General features: G+C 45.4%; 1 protein-coding gene across 1 annotated transcript in view; it reads left to right on the top strand.

Annotated features, from left to right (window-relative positions):
• The first annotated feature begins 1,982 nt into the window (after nucleotides 1-1,982).
• The window catches only part of SCIN (scinderin), a 178,256-nt gene continuing 157,226 nt past the window's right edge, over nucleotides 1,983-23,012 (top strand). Inside the window, exon 1 of the mRNA XM_077490713.1 lies at nucleotides 1,983-2,265. Within this exon, the coding sequence (XP_077346839.1) occupies nucleotides 2,073-2,265 (193 nt within the window). The 5' untranslated portion in view covers nucleotides 1,983-2,072. The remainder of the gene's footprint in view (nucleotides 2,266-23,012) is intronic.

Raw genomic sequence — 23,012 nt, 5'->3', positions numbered from 1 at the left:
TATATTTTCATTTATATAGCAAAAAAAAATAAAATAAAAACCAAAAGTGATTCAAATTAAAGCTCTATTGGAAAAAAAAAAAAAAGAAAAAAGATAAACATTTAATTTGGGTTCAGTGCTGCATGGCTCAGTAATTGCCTCTGTAGCAGTCTTCTACGCCTATAAAAAAAACACACGAAGCATTAAAACACATTAAAAATGACCAAACGCATGAAAAAAAAACACACAGCAACAAAAAAAAGGATCAACTGCACATGCACAGATGTGAACCTAGACAAAGTGAATTGGAACAGACTGAAGCCTCATACACACGAGTGGATTTAACGTAGACAAGACCTCAGACTTTTGTCCGAAGGCGTGTGCCAGGACTCTGTCTTGCATACAAACGGTTAGTGTTCGTGTTAGTAGAAGTTTGGTGAGTGTTGATTCGCGCTTTTCATTTCGCGCTTTTCTGTTCGTTTCTGAGCGGCCGTACTTCAGCCAGCCATGTTGCGGAATCGGAGGAGACAACGTGTTATTTATTATTGGCCTTGGAGTTATTGCTTTGACCCAAGTCCAGTCCAGGAACAGGAGGAGGAGGATTTCTTGGACCAAAAATTGGTTGCTTTATTAATGGTGACCAATTATGCAATATGTCTTTGCTGCGGGAGCTCCAGGAGAATAATCCGGATGATTTTCGGAATTATCTCCGGATGACGGACCCCTGCTTTCACCAACTCTTGGCATTAATGACCCCCTATATTAAGAAGCAGGACACATGCATGAAGCTTTTATTATATATATTTTTTGAATAATAATGATTTGATCTGGTATATTTTCTATATTTTTGGATGCATAGAATGCACTTTTTAGTTAAGTTCTATTGGCAGATAACATGTCTAATTTTTTTGTTCTCTTTTTTTTTAATGTAAAATAAAAAAATTGTGGAGACTAATATTGTGTTTTACTTCAAATGACAGTTTGGGAGTAGGCAGTTACATTTAAAAAAATACAATGTAAAATTAACAAGGGACACCAACATAGTTGTATCTTTGATCTTAAAAACTACAAGATAATCCTGCTGTGGTAACTTGCCCAAAAAAAAAAAAAAAGCATAATAATATTCTTGATATCACTAGAAAAAAAAAGCCTTTGAAAATTTGTTTGCAATAACTCCATCAGTATCACCAGCAAAGCAGCTTCATTATTATCCCATTAAATAAGAAGAGAATTGTGCGCTGTATCTGGAGATTTCATAATTTGCCACGTCACGAATGTTAATTCTCCGTTACGAACTGCGGTTTACAAGACCGACCACTTCTGGCTCGTCCTTGCTCCCGAGCATTCGTGTTGGTACTCTTTGGACTTTTGTCTGACGGACTTGTGTACACACGCTTGGAAGATCTGACAAAAGACATGTGTCCGCGGAAAATTTTAAAACCTGCCATCCAACATTTGTCTGCGCAAAATCCGACAACAATTGTCCGATGGAGCGTACACAGGGTCGGATTTTTCCGCCAACAGCCTTTCATCACACATTTCCCGTCGTAAAATCCGATCGTGTGTACGCGGCTTTAGGTTTATGCTTTTTTTTTTTTTTCAATCAAATCCTTTTTTTATTGTTTTTTTTCATAATACACAACACGCCCACTCACATAGCATTTCCCACATATTCCCCCCACCCAAATAAACCACCTTCAATAAAAAAAGGTCTATTCTTAGACAAAAATGTAAAAAAAAAAGAAGAAAAAAAATAAATAATATGAGACCAAAAACAACTTCCCCCCAAAGAGCTGACTTGATGGACCTCTTTGTCTATTTTTACCATCGCTCTTCTATGTTCCTCTATGTAATATAAACACATAAATGAAAATAGCTTGTTCCTCGCCGGTCATGAATGAAGACTCTGTAGCTGTTCTTTCTCTAGCAAAGCTGAGACTGATTACTGTACACACCTCCCGGCCCTCCCTTTTCCTGCCCTGACTATATAACTCCAGCATTGTACATTAATCCTGCACGCTTGCTGACTGCTCGCAGGGACGTAAGCCAATTGCTCCGTATTAAACTTCTTCTGCCCTCTCCTGGATTGAGCCATGGTTCTCTATCACAAAGAGTTTGAGCACGCCGGTGCCAAATCCGGTCTGCAGATTTGGAGGATAGAAAAAATGGACCTGGCTCCGGTACCGGAAAATCTGTACGGCAACTTCTACGTGGGAGATGCTTATATTATTCTGCACACCATCCAAAAGAACACCAGCAAATTCTACAACCTGCACTACTGGCTGGGTAGGTGGCATTGAGCATTTAGCTTGCAGCAGTGTATTCATGTGTATTGTAGTATAGCTTCTCCCTACTGCACAACATGAATTCTTCACCTGTCACCTGTCACCATGCAGGTGTGGTGTGTTAATATGCATGTTGGCGTGTCAGCACTGGCTGTATACAGAGTAACATGATTTATTACAACCAAACCTACTACTGTGCAGAAACCTTGGGGTTGATTTAGTAATGACCTATTCATACGTTGCGGTGCCCTAATGTGCGCTTATCATAGCATGTGTTAACATAGCATTGTGTTGTGGCAGCCCATTCATTATGAAGGCCACTCAAAGCTTAAATCAGCCATTCTCAAGTAGGGTTTCTCCAGAGGTTGTTAGGGGTTCCTTGAGTTGGGGCTGATTGACCTCCCGTCTGATAGTGTCTGCTTAGTTCCGGGGCCAGCACAGCCAGCAACATGACACCATGTTTTTTACCCTATCTGAAAGGTGGCATTCTGACCAGCACTGTAAGGGTGGCATTCTTCTAATTGACCACCATTGTAAAGGGTAGTCTTCTCACTGCCCCCCAATGTAAGGGGAATTCTTCTCACTGCCCCAATGTAAGGGGAATTCTTCTCACTGCCCCAATGTAAGGGGAATTCTTCTCACTGCCCCAATGTAAGGGGAATTCTTCTCACTGCCCCCCTCAATGTAAGGGGAATTTTTCTCAATGCCCCCCAATGTAAGGAGAATTCTTCTCACTGTCCTCAATGTAAGGAGAATTCTTCTCACTGTCCTCAATGTGAGGGGAATTCTTACTGCCCCCAATGCAAGGAGAATTCTTCTCACTGCCCCCCAATGTAAGGGGAATTCTTCTCACTGTCCCCAATACAAGGCTAATTCTTCTCACTGCCCCCCAATGTAAGGGGAATTCTTCTCACTGCCCCCCAATACAAGGCTAATTCTTCTCACTGCACCCCAATGTAAGGGGCATTCTTCTCACTGGCCACTAATGTAAGAAACATTTTTCCCACTGTCCCCAATGTAAGGAGAATTCTTCTCACTGTCCTCAATGCAAGGATAATTCTTCTCACTGCCCTCCAATGTAAGGAGAATTCTTCTCACTGCCCTCCAATGTAAGGAGAATTCTTCTCATTGCCCTCCAATGTAAGGGGAATTCTTCTCACTGCCCCCCAATGTAAGGAGAATTCTTCTCATTGCCCCCCAATGTAAGGAGAATTCTTCTCATTGCCCCCCAATGTAAGGAGAATTCTTCTCATTGCCCCCCAATGTAAGGAGAATTCTTCTCATTGCCCCCCAATGTAAGGAGAATTCTTCTCATTGCCCCCCAATGTAAGGAGAATTCTTCTCATTGCCCCCCAATGTAAGGAGAATTCTTCTCACTGGCCACTAATGTAAGAAACATTCTACCCACTGCCCTTCAATGTAAGGAGCATTCTTTCCACTGACCACCAATGTAAGGAGCATTCTACCCACTGACCATTCATTTATGGGGTATTCTTCCCACTGACCTCCACTCACTTTAAGAGTTGCATTCTTTCTATTGACCACCAATGTAAGGAGCAATGGCATTCCACTCATTAAACACTAATGGATTGGGTTAAGCAGGAGGTTAGTCAAGACCCAAAACTATTTTAGGGGTTCCTCTTGGTGGAAGAGGTTGAGAAGGCTGGTGTAAACCAACAGAAGGCATGTCAGACCAAATGAATAAAGGAGTCCAAAACTGCTTTTGTGATTTGCAAAACCATTTAAGCTGTCTTGGGCTCCTTTATGAGTTTGTCCTGGTTCTCCTTCTGTTGGTTTGAGCTCTTGTGTTGTCCCTAGGTACCCATCGGAGGATAGCCCTGGTTGCATGTGAGCCACCTTATCAAAGCTAGTGAGTTCCTCCAGTGTGTTTTTCAATTTTACTAAGCTTTGAATGACCCAGCACCTCTTGGATGTATCACTTTGAACAATCATTATGAATGGGATGCCAATGCACCACAATGGATGAAAAGATGTGCCTAACCCTTAACAATGCAGCACACCACAACGCATTGTATATATGTTGTAGTGTGCTGCGGTGTATTAAGCTCTACTGTACAATGCGTTTGGATGCAACTTACTATTGGCAATGCAATGCACCACACAGCACAGCGGGTGCAATGCCACAAATCCCACATGTGACGGGGCCCTAGAGGAATAGACATTGTTCAGAGGAAGAAGCTTCACTCACTTTGAATACTTAATCATGTGCATAGGAATTTCAAAGTAAAAAAAATGTTTTGTGCTTCCACAGTACTGCATTATTAAAGTGCACAGAGATTATCCTTATTCAATAACCTAAGTGAATATTTACTTTGCAAGGCAAACAGTCCTTCTATCTTTAGTAAATCAGCACTACTTCATCCGTGAAAAATGCGTTCGGGTTTTTGGTGAAAAAGGAAACGGAACAATGTATCAGAGAACTAAATTTCCTTGACCCTTGGTTGAAATATGAATACATTATATGTAAACCGTCCCCTTATTAAACAACGCATTCAGTTTAAAATAGAAACAAAGAGCAAACCATTTGTGTTATAAAAAACATTATAAATACCTATTTTTTCACATTTCCTCTGTTATCAGCTGCAAAAGGATTTGTAGAGTTGGGAGAGGAAAAACGGCAATACATTAATCCTCCCTGTGAATGGCTGTGCAGGATGAGTGTGAGCACAAGTCTGATCAGTGGAGGACAGGCAGGCTGTTCTCCCAGCACAGCCAGAAAACTGACCACATTGGGGTGAATGTGCCCTGATGCCTATCATGGTCTGTTTAAAATAGGATAGCTGGTGGACTGGCAGGAGCACTTTGAGAGTTCTCAGCTGCATAAGGAGCTCAGAGAGGTAGGGGAGACAAAACAGCAGCACACTTGTTTTGCCAATGAATGCCTGTCGTGTGGGTGTGGGTGGGGGATCAGTCTAATCGTTGCAGAGCAAGCTAAGTTCCCATCACAGCCGGAAAACTCACCATGCTGTGCTTTCATGCCTAGTGTGGTCAGTTTTCAAATAGGAAAGCAAAGTGACTGGCAGGAACAAAGGAAGCAATAGAAAGGGAACATGATGCTTTTTCATACAAGTACATGGTACAACAGGCACACATCAGGAATCTGAAATGCTGGAGTAATATACTCTTTAACTCTTACCGGATACTGCTTCCTAATTCTCAAACGCATGTTTCAGCTTCCAAACGATCTTCACTACAATACTAAAATTCCCCAGTGCTCAATCCAGCTAGACCAGGTTTTTGTTGCATGTATTTGCAAAAAAACATGTGAAGCCACATTGCTGGTTCAAAGTACCTTTGCATAGTGAGATCCCTAACTTCAAGCCTCTGGAGCCCAACCTGCAGCTTGGGGGCCCTTTGGCATTTAATGTGCAGATCTCTGTGGCCTCTGTCTGAAGTCACTGACCAACTACTGTATCATGTTTGCAGTCTCTGACCATTACCTGTTGTAAGTCTGCAGTCTCTGACTGTCTCCTCCATTGTGTATGCAGTCTCTCACCGTCTCCTTCATTGTGTCTGCAGTCTCTCACCATCTCCTTCATTGTGTCTGCAGTCTCTCACCATCTCCTTCATTGTGTCTGCAGTCTCTCACCATCTCCTTCATTGTGTCTGCAGTCTCTCACCATCTCCTTCATTGTGTCTGCAGTCTCTGTCTGTCTCCTCCATTGTATCTGCAGTCTCTGACTGTCTCCTCCATTGTGTCTGCAGTCTCTGACTGTCTCCTCCATTGTATCTGCAGTCTCTGACTGTCTCCTCCATTGTGTCTGCAGTCTCTGACTGTCTCCTCCATTGTGTCTGCACTCTCTGACCATCTCCTGTTGCATGTCTGCAGTTTTTACAGCATTTTTGTAACATTACATTCACTGAATATCATGTGTGGCCCCATTGCTGATATCAGGGGCCGAACTTGAGGCCCCCTTATATCAAGTAAAGTTACCACCACCAGTGCCCGATTAAACTCAGTAAAGGCCCTTAGGCAGCTGAAACATTGGGGCCCCCTCGCAGGTTTCTGGAGGTTTCTCATGCACGGGCTCTAGTAGGATACCATTGAACTAAGTAGTGTGAACGTCGGCCACTAGATGGAGATGACCATCACTACTTTACATTACAGGTATGTAGGTTACACCAAAATGTTTTAAAAATAGACAACAGAAAGAAGATGAGCGTTTAACCCTTTCTCAGCCCTTTAAGAGCTTCTGCAGGAATCAAGCATTCGAATCACGTGACCACTGGTATTGGCTGTCACATCGGTCACACGATGTAAAAGCTCCCTATCGCAAGTGTGCATTGGGAGCTTTCCGGTACCCCCCGGATACTGTGCTGGGGCAAAGTGTTTACATAGGGCCTCCTATATGTGGCCTTTCAGTGTTAAAGCCTACCCACGGAGAGGCTGCATATACATAATACAGGATTTTCCCTATAGAGTCCTTAATGAAAATCTATCCTTTCTTTAAGTTTATTAATTTTTCTATCTTTTGTAAACAATTTAAGAAAGCTTCTTTGCAATTTTCTTTTAAGATACAACCAACATTATTTTGATTCACTGTTGCTTGGCCCTTAAACGGTGTCTACTTTGCCTATTTGTTAATTCTGCACTGAACACCACGGCTCTAAGCTAGCTGAGCTCCCAATATGTATTATTGGAAACATTGAGAGCTATGACTTGGACAAAGCCCCAACATTTCAACATTTCATTTAGTAACAACAATTTTGCAATATTTTCAGGGTTGCACACACCGCAACCTCAGACCCCAAACAAATGAAGACATTATTAACACCACGGCTCTAAGCTAGCTGAGCTCCCAATATGTATTAATGGAAACATTGAGAGCAGGTATGATTTGGACAAAGCCCCAACATTTCAACATTTCATTTAGTAACAACAATTTTGCAATATTTTCAGGGTTGCACACACCGCAACTTCAGACCCCAAACAAATGAAGACACCCCCCCCCCCCCCCCCCCGTGTGTGTCTACACCAAAACCTGTGCATCCCTGAAATGTTGCAAAATTGTTGTGACTAAATGAAATGTTTAGCAATATTTTGGTGGTCCTTCCTTCTTTTGCACCAAGACCAGAAATCCAAAACCACCTTGAAAGTAAAGGTCCTATCGAATTTTGGTCCATTCACAGCTGAAAGGACATTGGTAGATAAGAGACTCATGTTCACCTATATCCCCCATTGCCATCCTAGCTGGCAAGGAGACCAGGAATACAATAGGATGGACTGTACCGGAGTTGCTGAGGGGGCCATTTGGAATTGGTAGAAGATATTGGGCAGATCGACGATGCCCACACCGGTTTACTTTTAGTGGTTAGAGATTATGATTAAAACAAGCTCATGAACAACATCCTCCCACACAGCAAGGCTTCCCTTATTTGGTATCCAACCCATGACTCAAACCATAGAAATACAGAAAGGAGCACCAGACCAAAACCAGTTAAAAGAGCCCAAGATTATAGGTAATTATTGGTCAAAAAGTCATTCAAAAACAGCCAAAGTGTTTCTGGCCACCACTCCCCCATTATCTGGCCTCAACACAGGATAAAACTTGGATGGAGTCCAGTTGCTGTGCAGCAATGGACTGTCCACTGCTGTCAAGTTGTTACCCCATTCTGGTTCTATTATAGATTGGTGAGGTCACCAAGCCTATTCAAGTTTCACTCTGTGTTCAACCTTGATGAAGAGAGCATTGGCTGTTTTTATATGTCTTTTTTTTACCAACAATGAAAAGTATTTTGGACTCTTTTATCTGAATTTTGTCTGGTGCTTCTTTCTGTATTTCTATGGTTAAAACAAGCTCATGCCTGCCTTTGACTGTACCATATAAAGCAGTATGTAAACCCGCCATTTCATATTCCTGATATGTGCTTGCTGTACCATGTACTTGCATGAAAATGTAACCTGTTCTCTTTGTATTGCTTTCTATATGTGAAATCCCTGGTGTTCCTGCCAGTCCCTCTGTCACGAGGGCCACATACCTGATGTGAGACCGAAGTAGTGGGGAGGCCTCCCTTGCACCTCGGGTCCTTGAAGCCTCTGTAGATGGAGACAGAGACTTGGTGGACACCGAGTGGCACGGGTGCCAGGGGTGTGGAGCACCATGCAAGCCTTAGTCTGAGATCTCAGCCAAGGTCAAGTCCAGTTTGGCAACAAATTATAAATGGGTTAATCAGAACAAGAATGGTTGAGATCCAATCCCGTGGGTCCGTTCAAATCTGGCAGCTGAGTACAAAAGGGACAAAGAAGTATAATGGTCAAGGTACAAATCCAAGGTCAATGGCAAGCAGCAATTAAGAGTAGTCAAATAGGTTTCAAGGTCACAACAAGTTCAGACAGATCACACACTAGCACAGGAACAAGGGGGACTGAAGATAATCCAGCAATTTGGCAGTGTCTGGGTTGGGCTTATATAGGGAAAGTTTGAGGTCACTTCCTGTGCGCCTCCTGGGCATCTTCCCGCCTTTTTCCATCAGATTGAGGTCACTTCCTGTGCACTTCCTGTGTGCTTTCTGGGGATTTTCCTGCCTTTTTCCATCAGGTTGAGGTCACTTCCTGTGCGCTTCCTGGGGATTTTCAGGCCTTTTTCCATCAGGTTGAGGTCACTTCCTGTGCGCCTCCTGGGCATTTTCCTGCCTTTTTTCATCAAGTCTTCTGCGCAGGTGTGGGTTGGCGCACTGAGGCGTCTTTGGCACACGCTCAGTTGGCATGGATTCCCTCTTGCAGCAATGCATTTGGTACATGCGTAGTAAGCCCTGGACTCTTACACTTTCTGCTTACCTATTAAAAACTGACTGCACTAGGTAGGCATGCTGAGAACTCAGCCTGCTCTCCTACAATGATCAGACTTCTGCTGACATGCCCTACCCTGCACAGCCATTAACTGGGAAGACCAGCGTACTGCTGCTTCTCCTCCCCCAGCTCTCTCCTGCTGTTATTGCTTATAAACTATTAGCTGGGGTTCAATTTCAATAGTGGATTTAAATCTGCTATTACATCGAACACTCCCCTTCCCACCAGACTGACAATGATGCTGTCTGCTGTGCCCCCTGTGCTCCTTCACCCAGAGTGGGGGCACTCTAATGTGGGAGGTGTGGCCAGATCACCTGGTGAAAACAGAGGGGGAAAAAAGCCTAAATATAAAAAACGAATTGCAGACACCACATCTAATGATTGGTAAGATGCCAATATATTAGATGCTTTGGGTTTGGTTTCATTACCGCTTTAACTGCTATGACCGGTAACATATGTCACAGGCAATCAAAGAGTTAAAATGGGTCAAGGACCTGTGAAATTTTTGAGCAGGCAGACCTATTAGAATTTATAGTTCCAGTGAAATTATGGAGAAATGGGAAATATCACTTCAAGCCTTCATAAAATCGACCAGTTGGACAATGGAGGACTTCAGTTGAGTCAGACAATAACATGGAAACATCAACACAAATGTAGTGCACTCTGTAGGTCACGATTGTTCCTTTTCCTTGGAAGGACAATCTTTTTTTTTGGAAGTCTGATCCTACTCACTGCACTATACGTCCAGGTCTGCATAGTTTGAGCGGAGCGGCTGCGACAGTGAACTGAAGACCCATCGTTTGCCCCATTCTTCCCCTGCCTTCATTCATTCTCAAAACTCCTTGTATTACTAACATAAATGCATGCATCAGGGGTGCCTATGCATGAAAACGCCAATTGCGATACACTTGTTGCATATTGCCACACACGCCAGAGTGAGAGCCTTACAGACCTCCTCTGTTACCATAAACTGATGACCTATAGGGGTCTTCAAGGCTGGGTTCACACCGCAGCACGGAGCGGCTCACAGCAGAAGTCCGGTGCGGCTTCATTCACCATTTCGACCCCTTTCACACTGAAAGCTCTTTTCAGGCATTTTAATGCTAAAAATAGCGCCTGTAAAGACCCCCCGCGAAAAGAGCCTCTCAAGCCTACCCAGTGTGAAAGTCGGAGTGCTTTCACACTGGGGCGGTGCGCTTGCAGGATGGAAAAAAAAGTCCTGCAAGTAGCATCTTTGGGTGGTGCGGGAGTGGTGTCCTAAACTTCCCCTGCCAATGAAATCAATGGGCAGCGCTGCCGAAGCGCCTGCAAAGCACTTCAGCAGCGTTTTTAACCCCTTGCTAACCCTTTTGCTCCCATCCACACAGTGCCGGAAAAGTCCCGCTAAAACTAGCGGCACTTTACCGCTAATGCTCGGGCGGTCTGAGTGTGAAAGTAGCCTTCAGGTCCGATTACAGCCCAAATTCTTGGCTGAATTCAGACCAGAAACAGACCAAAAGATGCACAAGGAAACTTGTGCAATTTATGCCGGAGCCGCTGAGGAGATGTGTGAACCCGGGGCAGGGTCCAGAAGACAAATCAGTCATAAAGCCGCACTGATGGCCACTGATAAGCTGCACCGATGGGCACTGATGAGGTTGCACTGATAAGGCAGAACTGATGTGCACTGATATGCTGCACTGATGGGCACTGATGAGGTTGACTTATAGGCACTGATGGGACTGAACCGATAGGTTGCACTGATGGGCACTGATAGGCTCTACTGATGGGACTGCACTGATGAACACTGATAGGTTGCACTGATGGGACTGCACTGATGAGCACTGATGGACACTAATAAGGTTGCACTGATGGACACTGATGAGGTTGACTTATAGGCACTAATGGGCACTGAAAGGCTGCACTGATAGGAGTGCACTGATGGGCACTGATAGGTTGCACTGATGGGCACTGATAAGGCTGCACTGATAGGCACTAATGAGGCTGACTGATGCACTGCACAAAATATACAAGTAAGCACTTGGTATCCACTTTTAATGTGCAGAGAGGAATAGTTGGAGCTCTAAGAGTAAAAGGTGGAGCCTAAAGAGGAAGGGGTGTGGTTTACAGATGACATAATGGGTCCTAAACAGGAAGGGGTGTGGCCTTGGCAGGAAGGGGTGGGTCATATTTAAATTAGGGGGTGCACATGTTTAGTCAAACCTAGGGCAGCACAAAACCTAAATACACCACTGACTACAAGTCCCAGGAGGCATTACAAGGGCGACAGTTACAAGCATGACTCCCACAGATAGAGGCATGATGGGGCTTGTAGTTTCCCAACAGCTGGAGGACTGCCAATTTGACACCCATGGGGGGGGAATCAACGATTGTCCCCAATTATCAATGACATCTGCTATGATGATGGTTGCATGTATCCCACCCACCGTTCTCATGGACGTACCTACCAATCTATCGGCAGCACAAAGAACAGGCGATCGGTCTGAGAACTACAGATGAGATTTTGTTTTTGGTATAAATGATTTCTTCACTTTATAGTAAATATTTTTATTACAGGGACGGATTTTTATAAATATCTCTCAGCCGAAATATTCCTGCCAACTATTATGCAGGTTGTCAGATCCGCCCCGGGACTTTGGCCAGGAATTTTTTATTTTTTTGGAAGAAACATATTTGTCAGTTCTTCCTCGCCAGCTATCATCAGATGTCATAACATTAGAGGGACGCTGTAAAATGAATGCTTAGTAAGCACTTTGTGCGACAGCTTGATCAATAGATGATGAACCATTATAGAGGGGGATTGATGGTCCATTGGGGGATGCAGCACAAAAAAAAGCTTTTAGTAAAGTATCATCGGTGAGTATATAGAGAAATACAGCTTATGGCAATGGTGAGCAAAAGACATTGTGGGTAAGATTTACTAAAACTAAAGAGTGCAAAATCTGGTGCAGCTCTTCATAGAAACCAATCAGCTTCCAGGTTTTTTTTTTTTTTTTAGCAAATATTGATCAAGCTGAAGTTAAACACTCATTGGCTACAATCAGGGCCGAGACAAGTGGTGGGCAGGAGGGGCAGCTGCTCTGGGCCCTGTGAAGTGGTGGGGGGGGGGTGCCACAAGGATTATGGGGGGAGGATATTTTTGTTGGGGGGGCGGCAGAAGATAAGAATGGCTCTAGGAGGGGAAATTTGGGGAGGTGTCCTAGGAGTGGTGATTTGGGGGATCTGTGTTGGAAAGGGGGGGGCAGGGGCGGACTGACTATTGGGCCACTCGGGCACTGCCCGAGGGCCCCATGCCACTAGGGGTCCCCATCAGGGTTACCAGCCTCAGTAAACCAGGGACAGTATGTAAACAAATTGTGTTTTTTTTTTTACTTCTGTCTGTGAAATGTCCCTTACCGACATCCTTTTGGTCTAAAAATCCTGAGATTATAGCTGCCCCACCTCTCCAGTACCTTCTCAGCCAATAGAAACGTGTTTGTGTATACTGTGTGATTGTATACTGTATGTGTGTGTTTGTGTCTACTGTGTGGCCCCATAATCTCTGCTTTCCTGGGGGCTCCATAATCTCCTATTGCCCGGGGGCCCCATGAGTTGTCAGTCCGCCCCTGGGGGAGGGGAACAGAACTTGGCGCTCACGCTCACATGGAGCTCACAGATCACCTATTTTGAAGCCTATTTGAGCCTATGACTCTAATCAGGTGCTTCAAAAACACACCCCCCCGCCAGTGTAACTCAGGCACCCAGTGCCTGAAAAGGGGTCGGGCGCCTGAATAGGGGGTGGCAGCAGCGGCCCTGGATAGATTCATGCAATGCATGAATCTATTCATTAGTAAAAAAGGGGGTGGCTGGAAGGAGGGGGCAGCACCGTGCGCCCTATGGACACACCGCCACTGCATCACATGTAATTCACACGCATCACATGCAATGTCTGTGCAGTGCAAATTCAGCTATACCATTTGTATGGCGGAAATCACATTGGATTCTCACCAAAATGGTGCAAGACCCTTTTTTTTTAATCGGATCTCATGGGTGTTCAGAGCCCTGCGATCCGATTCTATCTGATTACACAGTATGCACTGCGTCCTGCGAACCGATTTGGGGGTGTCATTAACTTTATATTTACACCCGCAGCTGTGGTTCACCAGTGTGAACCCATCCGAAGACGAGGCTTTTTCTGACACTTTTAGTTTTACATGTGAAAATTTGTATTTTCTGCTAGAAAATTACTTAGAGCCCCCTAACCTTATATATATTTTTAAAAGCAGAGGCCTTAGTGAATAAAATGGTGAATGTTGCCATTTTCAGTAGATCAGCAGTTTTTTAAATACTCAGACCACCCCGTCTGGCACCAACAACTATGCCACGTTCAGAGTCACTTAAATCCCCTTTCTTCCCCAGTCTGATGCTCGGTTTGAACTTCACCAAGTCATCTTCACCACCTCTAGATGCCTAAATGCATTGAATTGCTGCGGTGTGATTGGCTGATTAGCAATTTGTGTTACCAAGCCATTGAACAGGTGCACCTAATAAAGTGGCCGGTGAATGTATAAATCAATGCGTGCAAAAATTCATCTCTCTCGGGAATGAATAAAATCCATAAATTAATTACTTAACAAGTGTAAAGATAAAAAATCATCTAAATGTAAAGAGAAAAAAAAGACAAACACACAATCAATAATATAATATTATATAATTATAATTATATCAAATTATATAAAAATAATATAATTATTATATAATAATATAATATAAAATATTATATATAATATAAAAGTTCACACCTATGCAGGTTGCAGTTTGCGTATTCCAGGTGCATTTTGCGTTTTTCAATAGACGTTTTTGATCCATTGAAGTCTATGGAACCAAAAAAAAAAAAGTCCCCGGCACTTTCCATAAAATGCACAGATGTGAATGTGACCAATAGGAGACCATGTTAAAGTGGTTGTAAACCCTTACAAACCACTTTGACCTACAGGTAAGCCTAGATTAAGGCTTACCTGAAGGTTCAAGAAATATCTCCTAAACCTATACGGTTTAGGAGACATTTACCCGAAGACAGCCACCGCTGTCTACGGTGCATGCGCCATAGACAGCGGCGCGCAGGCACACTGGGCAGGCCGCAATGATATGCCGCGAGTGTCGGCTCCCATGCGCATGCGCGGGAGTGACGTCATCGCGGCTCCGGAGAATCACAGCGCCGGAGCAGCGAGACCCGGAAGTCGCTCCGGGATACATGGCAGCGGCGAAGAGGAAGACGGAGGACCACTTCGGGGGCTTCGTTCTCAGGTAAGTTATTCATAATGAGCTAGTATGCTATGCACACTAGCTCATTATGCCTTTGCCTTACAGGGTGTGTTTTTTTTTATTTTTTTTTTGCCTTTACTTCCTCTTTAAATGGACTGCAGCATGTTTCTGGAAACCTGAAAACGCACTAAAAATACATAGGTGTAAAAAAATGCTGCTGAAAAAATAAAACAGCTTGCACAATCCAATGTAATCGTGCAATTACAATCGTGCAAGTGTGTAAAGCGGCACTCTACTACAATATATCACTATAACCTATGAACATAAACCTGAAGCTATTCTAAGGCCCCATTTCCACTGCCATGACTTGAAAGTCGCATGATTTTACAGTGACTTTGCCGTAATTTCGCGGCTGCGAATTTTAGGGAATGCCTGTGTAAACTAGAGGTCTATGGACCTCAACTCCCATCAAAGCCAGACCAAAGTAGTACAGGGACTACGTTGAAGTCGGTACGACTTAAAGTCTCAAAGATATGAATGGTTATCATTGGGAATCATGGGGTACGACGTGTCATGCGACTCTGATGTCCAAAGTCGCAGGAAACATTGCACACATGTAAAAGAGGCCTAAGGCCCCTTTCACACTGTCGTGACTTGAAAGTCACATGACTTTACAGCGATTTTACTGCAATTTTGCAGGCTGTGATTTTGACGCAATTTCAGGGAATGACTGTGGAAACTTGAGGTCTAGAGAACTCGCATCAAAGTCAGACCAAAGTAGTACGGGGAATTTTTGTTAATGGATCCTAAACGTAAATGTATTCAGGGGGTTCTTCTTCGGGGCTCAGTGTTCTGATACAGATTTAACTGAAGTGAAGGGGTTAAAAGGCTCAAAAGAGTTGAAAGGAAAGAATTACATTAGCAATGTACCGTGGGTGCTCCTCATAACGTCATGGAGGTGCCTGTGGAGCGCAGAGAAGTGGCCTGAACCCCATTCGTTGATGTGGTGGGATTTGCATGGTATGCGTCCCCCGGGTCCTCCTATGGGGAGGAATGTTGGAGAAGCTATTCAATGGCATCTTGTGGTGCCTGCTTTCACAAGGTTCTCTAGGTTCTGCAATATGATCAAATACAGTAACCAGTTCCCTTTGTAATTGCACAGAAGGCCGCTTGCATCTTCAACTTCCTGAAAAACCAGCGGTGATGCAACTCTCAGACCGGGGTACTTTTCGAGAAGATTGACAACACAAACAGAAATTAATTTATTACAGACATTTGTCTAGCACAATCCTTGCCCTTAAAGCGGACTTCCACCCAAAAGTGACACATTTGGCATGTCATTTTTTTTTAGGGGGGTGGGTACCTACTTTTGACAGGTACCCAGCTCCCACTTTCAAACGTGACACTTAAGCCCCATACACACTATCAGATTATCTGCTGACTTTTTCCTTCAGATTTACCAAAACCATATAATATGAGGACAAACCTTAGGAGTTTCAATGTGTATGCAATCAGGCAGGCCCTTCTACTACATGGTTTTGGTAAATCTGAAGAAAAAACTCAGCAGATAATCTGATAGTGTGTATGGGGCTTTAGGCTACTCCTCCTCTCCCCCTCCCTCCCTGCAATATTCTGGGACACGTCAGAGGTCCCAGAAGATTGCCCGGCCTTTCAGGACAGTGCAGTACGCACCCGGCTGTGAAGCCGCGACCTGCCACAGCCGGGTGCCAACACTTGTAATGTCGGAGCCACTGAGAGGAGAGGGAGAGAAGTGAGGCTTCTGGCGGCGGCACCCCTGGACCGTGGGACAGATGAGTGTGTGTTTAATAAAAGTCAACGGCTGCACTTTTTGTAGCTGCTGACTTAAAATAAACGGAAAAACAAGTGGAAGCTCGCTTTAAGGAGCTTACAATCTAAGGTACCTAACTCATACACGATATATACTTTACACACACATACACTATATTGCCAAAAGTATTGGGACACCTGTCTTTACACGCACATGATCTTTAATGACATCCCAATCTTAGTCCGTAGGGTTCAATATTGAGTTGGCCCGCCCTTTGCAGCTATAACAGCTTCAACTCTTCTGGGAAGGCCGTCCACAAGGTTTAGGAGTGTGTCTATGGGAATGTTTGACCATTCTTCCAGAAGAGCATTTGTGTCGATAACTTTGTCAATGGGATCTTGCAGGGTATCCAAGACATTTAGAGAGCCAGGGGCTGACGCCTCCTGTCATCCTCCACCTATAACCAATATACAGGACACAGCAGGTGTTTCTAAGCTGTTAGAAACTGTTCCGATGTTACTGACTTTGTTGTGACCCTTTGAGAATTAATTTCTGGAGCTCCAGGGGTCAGTGAGGGCTTGTTTTAAGTTGAATCAGAATATACTGATAGTTAAGAATATGTAATTACTTTCATTCCCATACTTTGGCCATTAAAGAAAATATTTCACAGAACTTGCTCTGAGAACACAAAGCTACTCATTCTTCCTCCGATATGCAAAGTATAGCTTACACTACCTTGACCTCAAAACATTCTTTCGAAAGCAGTAATATTTAATGGAGAAGGAACTCAAAGATTTCTTAATGGTTTAGTAACAGCTGAGTATGAGCTAATGAACTCTGGTGTGCAGCAATCTCTTGTGTTTGTATGTGATATGTTGGAGGAACTTAGTTATGCCATGTAGTCATAACTGGATACAAGCCCATTAATAATGGAAGAGTCTTGCTTAAATCCAGAGACTCTTTCTGCACTTTTTTCAAACAGCCACAGACTGTAACTCATTAGTAACGGCCAAATTATACTTATTTATTTAAATTCACCTTCAATCCACAAAAAAAAAAAATTTTGCATGGAAGAATTTACTGCCCAGCAGTTAGGTCAGTATGTTTTCATAAGAGGTCAGTCCACCCAAAACCAATACTACATTGAACTATGTGACTGACTACTATATCACTCGTGGGTCTATTGGTGAGATCTCTGTACTAAGTCCCCCAAATTTCCCTTTTCTGCTCATTATGAGCAACTCAAACCATCCCTGCTGGGTCTGTCTTTTCTATTATGAAAAATCTAGAACATACAAAGGTTGAGAAGATCTTGCTGTTTGACTATTCAATGAATATAAAAAACAAGTGATGATATATAGTCCACCAGGATCCATCTACTTTTCAAATTTCACTTTTGGGTGTACTGCCCCTTGAAGGTTTATTGGTCCATACATAGATTCTCTTCATTGGTATAGTCTTGTAGGTAGGTGTAGGTTGACCTCCGTACACAGATGCCACTATCTGCAACCACCATGCAGGGAGAGTGGAGAACAGGAGGAACCATGGTCCTCTTGGGCCTTTGTACGTGTCATCAGGTGGGCAGTTGTCCGATTGGTTGCTGCTGCCCTAGATGACTTCCAAGGCCATGGTTTATTGGTCCATACATAGCTACTCTTCATTGATATGGTCTTGTAGGTAGGTGTAGGTTGACCTCCGTACACAGATGCCGCTGTCTGCAACCACCATGCAGGGAGAGTGGAGAACAGGAGGAACCACGGTCCTCTTGGGCCTTCGTACGTGTCATCGGGTGGGCAGTTCTCCGATTGGTTGCTGCTGCTGCCCTGGATGACTTCCAAGGCCATCTTTGATGAGGGCAGTGCTTACAAAGAGCACTGGCTCACTGCGGTTGGTGCGCATTAGTGTGATTAGGTCAGGGACAGGAACCCGCTAGATAGGGAGAGTGTGCCTATCGCAAGGGAGAGTATCCAAAGGAGGAGGGACAGTATAGAGACTGTTTATTAGTTGTGCTGTGTGTAAACTTCCATCACTAGCACCTTTTTGCATACTGCCTACCAGCGGCATCCTGGGCCGGGTGCTGTCGGTATCTTAGCATCGCTCTCAGCAAGTACTGCATAATCAACTGTGAGTGTTTCTGCCAGTTTGAAGCCCTGTACAGTGTGGCTGGAACCAGGGCTGGACTGGGACAAAAATTTGGCCCTGGACTTCATCCAGACCGGCCCACTTTAATTTTGCAAACACACACAAAAACAGTATATAAACTATACGCAATTGTGCAAAAAAATAAATTATTAACCGGTTCCCGACCAGTGCCGGTCAGGACCACCGTGAGTCCGGTCGCGGGTCCCGCGGACTGGATCGCCGCGGGCATACCCGCTATCGTCTCACGGGACGGCTGAATGGAGGAAATGCCGTGTAAACAGCATTTCTCCATTCTGCCTAGCAACTAGTGACGCTGATCTCTGCTCCATGTGATTGGAGCAGAGATCAGTGTTCACTAAATGAAAGCCCAACCCCCCCACAGTTAGCAACACACCCCTAGGAACACTTAACCCCTACACTGTCACCCACTGGTTAACCCCTTCACTGCCAGTGTCATTTACACAGGAATCACTGCATTTATATAGCAGCGATTACTGTATAAATGACAATGGTCCCAAAAATGTGTCAAAAATGTCCGATGTGTCCGCCACAATGTCGCAGTCACAATAAAAAAATCGCTGATCACCGCCATTACTAGTAAAACAAAAATAATAAAAAATTATTAATAAAAATGCTATAAAACTATCCCTATTTTGTAAACGCTCTAACTTTTGCGCAAACCAATCAATAATCGCTTATTGCGATTTTTTTTACCAAAAATATGTAGAAGAATACGTATCTGCCTAAACTGAGGGAAAAAAATGTTTTTTTATATATTTTTGGGGAATATTTATTATAACAAAAAGTAAAAAATAATGCGTTTTTTTCTAAATTGTCGCTCTATTTTTATTTATAGCGCAAAAAATAAAAACCGCAGAGGTGATCAAATACCACCAAAAGAAAGCTCTATTTGTGGGAAAAAAAGGACGTCAATTTTGTTTGGGAGCCACGTCGCACGACCGCGCAATTGTCAGTTAAAGCGACGCAGTGCCGAATCGCAAAAAGGGGTCTGGTCTTTGGCCAGCAAAATGGTCCGGTCTGTAAGTGGTTAATCAATTACCATGGACAGTGGCAGTACATTTACCCCTACCCCCTCCCCCCACCCTGCTGCATATTACAGATATCACATGCCATGCAGCCTGCAGTTGATTATATTATTTAGTGCTTACTTGATGACACTGGTGAGGTGATGGATTTCTTTGTCCCTGGACCCTGACCCTGTCTGTGCTGCTGTCTGGAGTGGAGTCCTGGAGCTGTGGAGCAATGTTCTCGTTCTGGTTCCTCGTTCCTCCTCGGCGGCGCTTTCTCTTCACTCCCAGGCCAGGCGGCTAAGCTCGGGCTCCTCCCATATCCCCGGGCCGCCTCCGCCCTCCGGCCGCGTGTGACGTTACGGCGCTGGGACAAGGAGGCTGCCAGTAATGTTAGGGGAGGGAGTGGCAGCGTCCCCAGGGAGGTACTTGTGTGCCGGCCCAGTTACTGTAGCGGAGCAGCAGCCGCGGCCGCTGCCGACGTTAACTATAAAAAGCACAATATAAACTCAAACTGACAACCGGCCCAGCGGCCCACTGAGCCAAGCGGCCCACCGGGAATCTCCCGGTAGTCCCGATGGCCAGTACAGGCCTGGCTGGAACATTCTGGACAACATACTTCCTTGAAAACAAAGGATTCTGTGCTTGTCCTGCCCTCCCTCTTGGATGCTTACCACTCGACCTCTCTCACTCCTATGAGTTCCATTATGAGTGTATGCTTGTATTCGACTCTCAGTAATTCTATGGGCCAGCTCTCTAGTCACTATGCCTGATTAGGGATGAGCTTCGTGTTCGAGTCGAACGTACGCTCGACTCGAACATTGGCTGTTCGGGCGTTCGGCGAAATCCGAACTCTTGGTCCGTTCGCGTCAAAATTCGTATGGCGCGCGCGGACCACAATGCACTGCGATGGCGCAGTGCATTGCTGGCTCATGATTGGCCAAGCATGCACTGTGACCCCGCATGCTTGGCCAATCGTAGCGCCAGCAGCGAGGAGAGCCATGATTGGCCACAGGCATCCTGCCTGTGGCCAATCATAGCTCAGGCTGTGTAGTGCACGCCCCACACTCAGGGCCGCTGATAGGGGGGGACCACCAGCCCTCCTGTACTGGGCCCTGCCCTGTAGGGGGGCCCAGAGGCAGAGGGGGGACTCCCACATTATAGGGACTATACTAATCCTGAGCTAGGGTCCCATGTAGTGTGTGTGGGAGGAAACAGAAAGCAAATTATTTAAACACTTTTGGGACTAATCTGCAGCCGTGTGTCCAGACTATTACATACAGTACATTACATAAGTCCCAGTCTCTTCTATATCAATACGCCGGCCGAGACTTGTGTAATGTAATTGTCTGGACATACGGCTGCAGATTACTCCCAAAAGTTTTAAATATTTTGCTTTCTGCTTCCGGCTGTCCAACTTCGTGCCCAGGTGGAAGGAGCAGAGGTTTTAGAGGAGCTCAGCTTCTGACCGGTCCCCACGCTCCCAGATCCAGAGGATCCAAGCCCCCCACCCCAGGAGAAGCACTGCATGAGGACCCCAGATAAAAGAAGCCAGCAGGACCAGGTACTTGTGAAGTCGGGGGAGGTAGAGACCGGGCCCGGGCTCTGAGCATAAAGTTGGCCATACTGCATACTGCTTTCCCACATATCTAAAATATTGTGGGTATTCAAAAAAAGTCTTTTCCCTACCCTGCCAGGTAGACTGTACGGGGCCCCATGATTTTTAACAGCGGCCCTGCCCACACTATATAAGGCCGCCTTTGAGGCGGCCTCGTGTAGTGTGTTGGAATCTGAAGCAGTGGGTGTTCTGTGTACCTTCAACACAGTTACACACCAATCGTTTTTGGCTGATTTCCTACCTTGCTCTTGTGTAGTGGTTATTGTCTGTGCCCTGACCGCAGTATACACCACTATATTCACCTCACCTATATAGCTAGTGATCTATCTTTAACCACTTAACAACCGCCCATTGCCGATTAACGGCTTCAGGGCGGTTGTTTAACTCTGAGAGGCCGTTAATTAACGGCCTCCCAGAATTCTGCTCTCGCGCGCCCCCTGGGGCGCGCACTCGAGAGCATCCGTGACCGCCGGGTCCACAGGACCCGGCGCATCACGGATCACGGTAAACGGGCGCTCGTCGCGGCCGTTTACCACGTGATCGCTCCGTCAAATGACGGAGTGATCACTTGTAAACAAACCGGCGTCATGTTATGACGCCGGTTCCTCCCTCCCCTCTCTGTACTGATCGGTACAGCGGAGGGGAAAGAGATCGGTGTCAGCAGCAATGTGGGCTGCATCTGCAGTGCCCACATCGCTGCTCACCGAATTTAACCCCTTAATTCCCTGCCAATACTCTGCAATACCAGTGCATACTCTGCAGTACCCTGCCATTACTCTGCAGTACCCCCCATTACTCTGCAGTACCCTGCCTTTACTCTGCAGTACCCCCCATTACTCTGCAGTAACCCCCATTACTCTGCAGTACCCTGCCATTACACTGCAGTACCCCCCAATACTCTGCAGTACCCGCCATTACTCTGCAGTACCCCGCCATTACTCTGCAGTGCAGTACCCTGCCATTACTCTGCAGTACCCCGCCATTACTCTGCAGTGCAGTACCCTGCCATTACTCTGCAGTACCCTGCCATTACTCTGCAGTACCCTGCCTTTACTCTGCAGTACCCTGCCATTACTCTGTAGTACTCCCCAATACTCTGCAGTACCCTGCTATTACTCTGTAGTACCCCGCCAATACCCCGCCAATACTCTGCAATACCAGTGCATACTCTGCAGTACCCTGCCATTACTCTGCAGTACCCCCCATTACTCTGCAGTACCCTGCCTTTACTCTGCAGTACCCTGCCATTACTCTGTAGTACTCCCCAATACTCTGCAGTACCCTGCTATTACTCTGTAGTACCCCGCCAATACCCCGCCAATACTCTGCAATACCAATGCATACTCTGCAGTACCCTGCCTTTACTCTGCAGTACCCTGCCATTACTCTGTAGTACTCCCCAATACTCTGCAGTACCCTCCTATTACTCTGTAGTACCCCGCCAATACCCTGCCAATACTCTGCAATACCAGTGCATACTCTGCAGTACCCTGCCATTACTCTGCAGTACCCCCCATTACTCTGCAGTACCCTGCCTTTACTCTGCAGTACCCTGCCATTACTCTGTAGTACTCCCCAATACTCTGCAGTACCCTGCTATTACTCTGTAGTACCCCGCCAATACCACGCCAATACTCTGCAATACCAGTGCATACTCTGCAGTACCCTGCCATTACTCTGCAGTACCCTGCCTTTACTCTGCAGTACCCTGCCTTTACTCTGCAGTACCCTGCCATTACTCTGTAGTACTCCCCAATACTCTGCAGTACCCTGCTATTACTCTGTAGTACCCCGCCAATACCCCGCCAATACTCTGCAATACCAGTGCATACTCTGCAGTACCCTGCCTTTACTCTGCAGTACCCTGCCATTACTCTGTAGTACTCCCCAATACTCTGCAGTACCCTCCTATTACTCTGTAGTACCCCGCCAATACCCTGCCAATACTCTGCAATACCAGTGCATACTCTGCAGTACCCTGCCATTACTCTGCAGTACCCCCCATTACTCTGCAGTACCCTGCCTTTACTCTGCAGTACCCTGCCATTACTCTGTAGTACTCCCCAATACTCTGCAGTACCCTGCTATTACTCTGTAGTACCCCGCCAATACCCCG

This window comes from Lithobates pipiens, unplaced genomic scaffold (genome assembly GCF_037356315.1).
Source record: "Lithobates pipiens isolate NorthernLeopardFrog02 unplaced genomic scaffold, aLitPip1_a1.2 Scaffold_19, whole genome shotgun sequence".
Classification (NCBI taxonomy): domain Eukaryota; kingdom Metazoa; phylum Chordata; class Amphibia; order Anura; family Ranidae; genus Lithobates; species Lithobates pipiens.
Note: the sequence above shows the minus strand (reverse complement) of the source record. Positions and strands in the feature narration are given on the sequence as shown.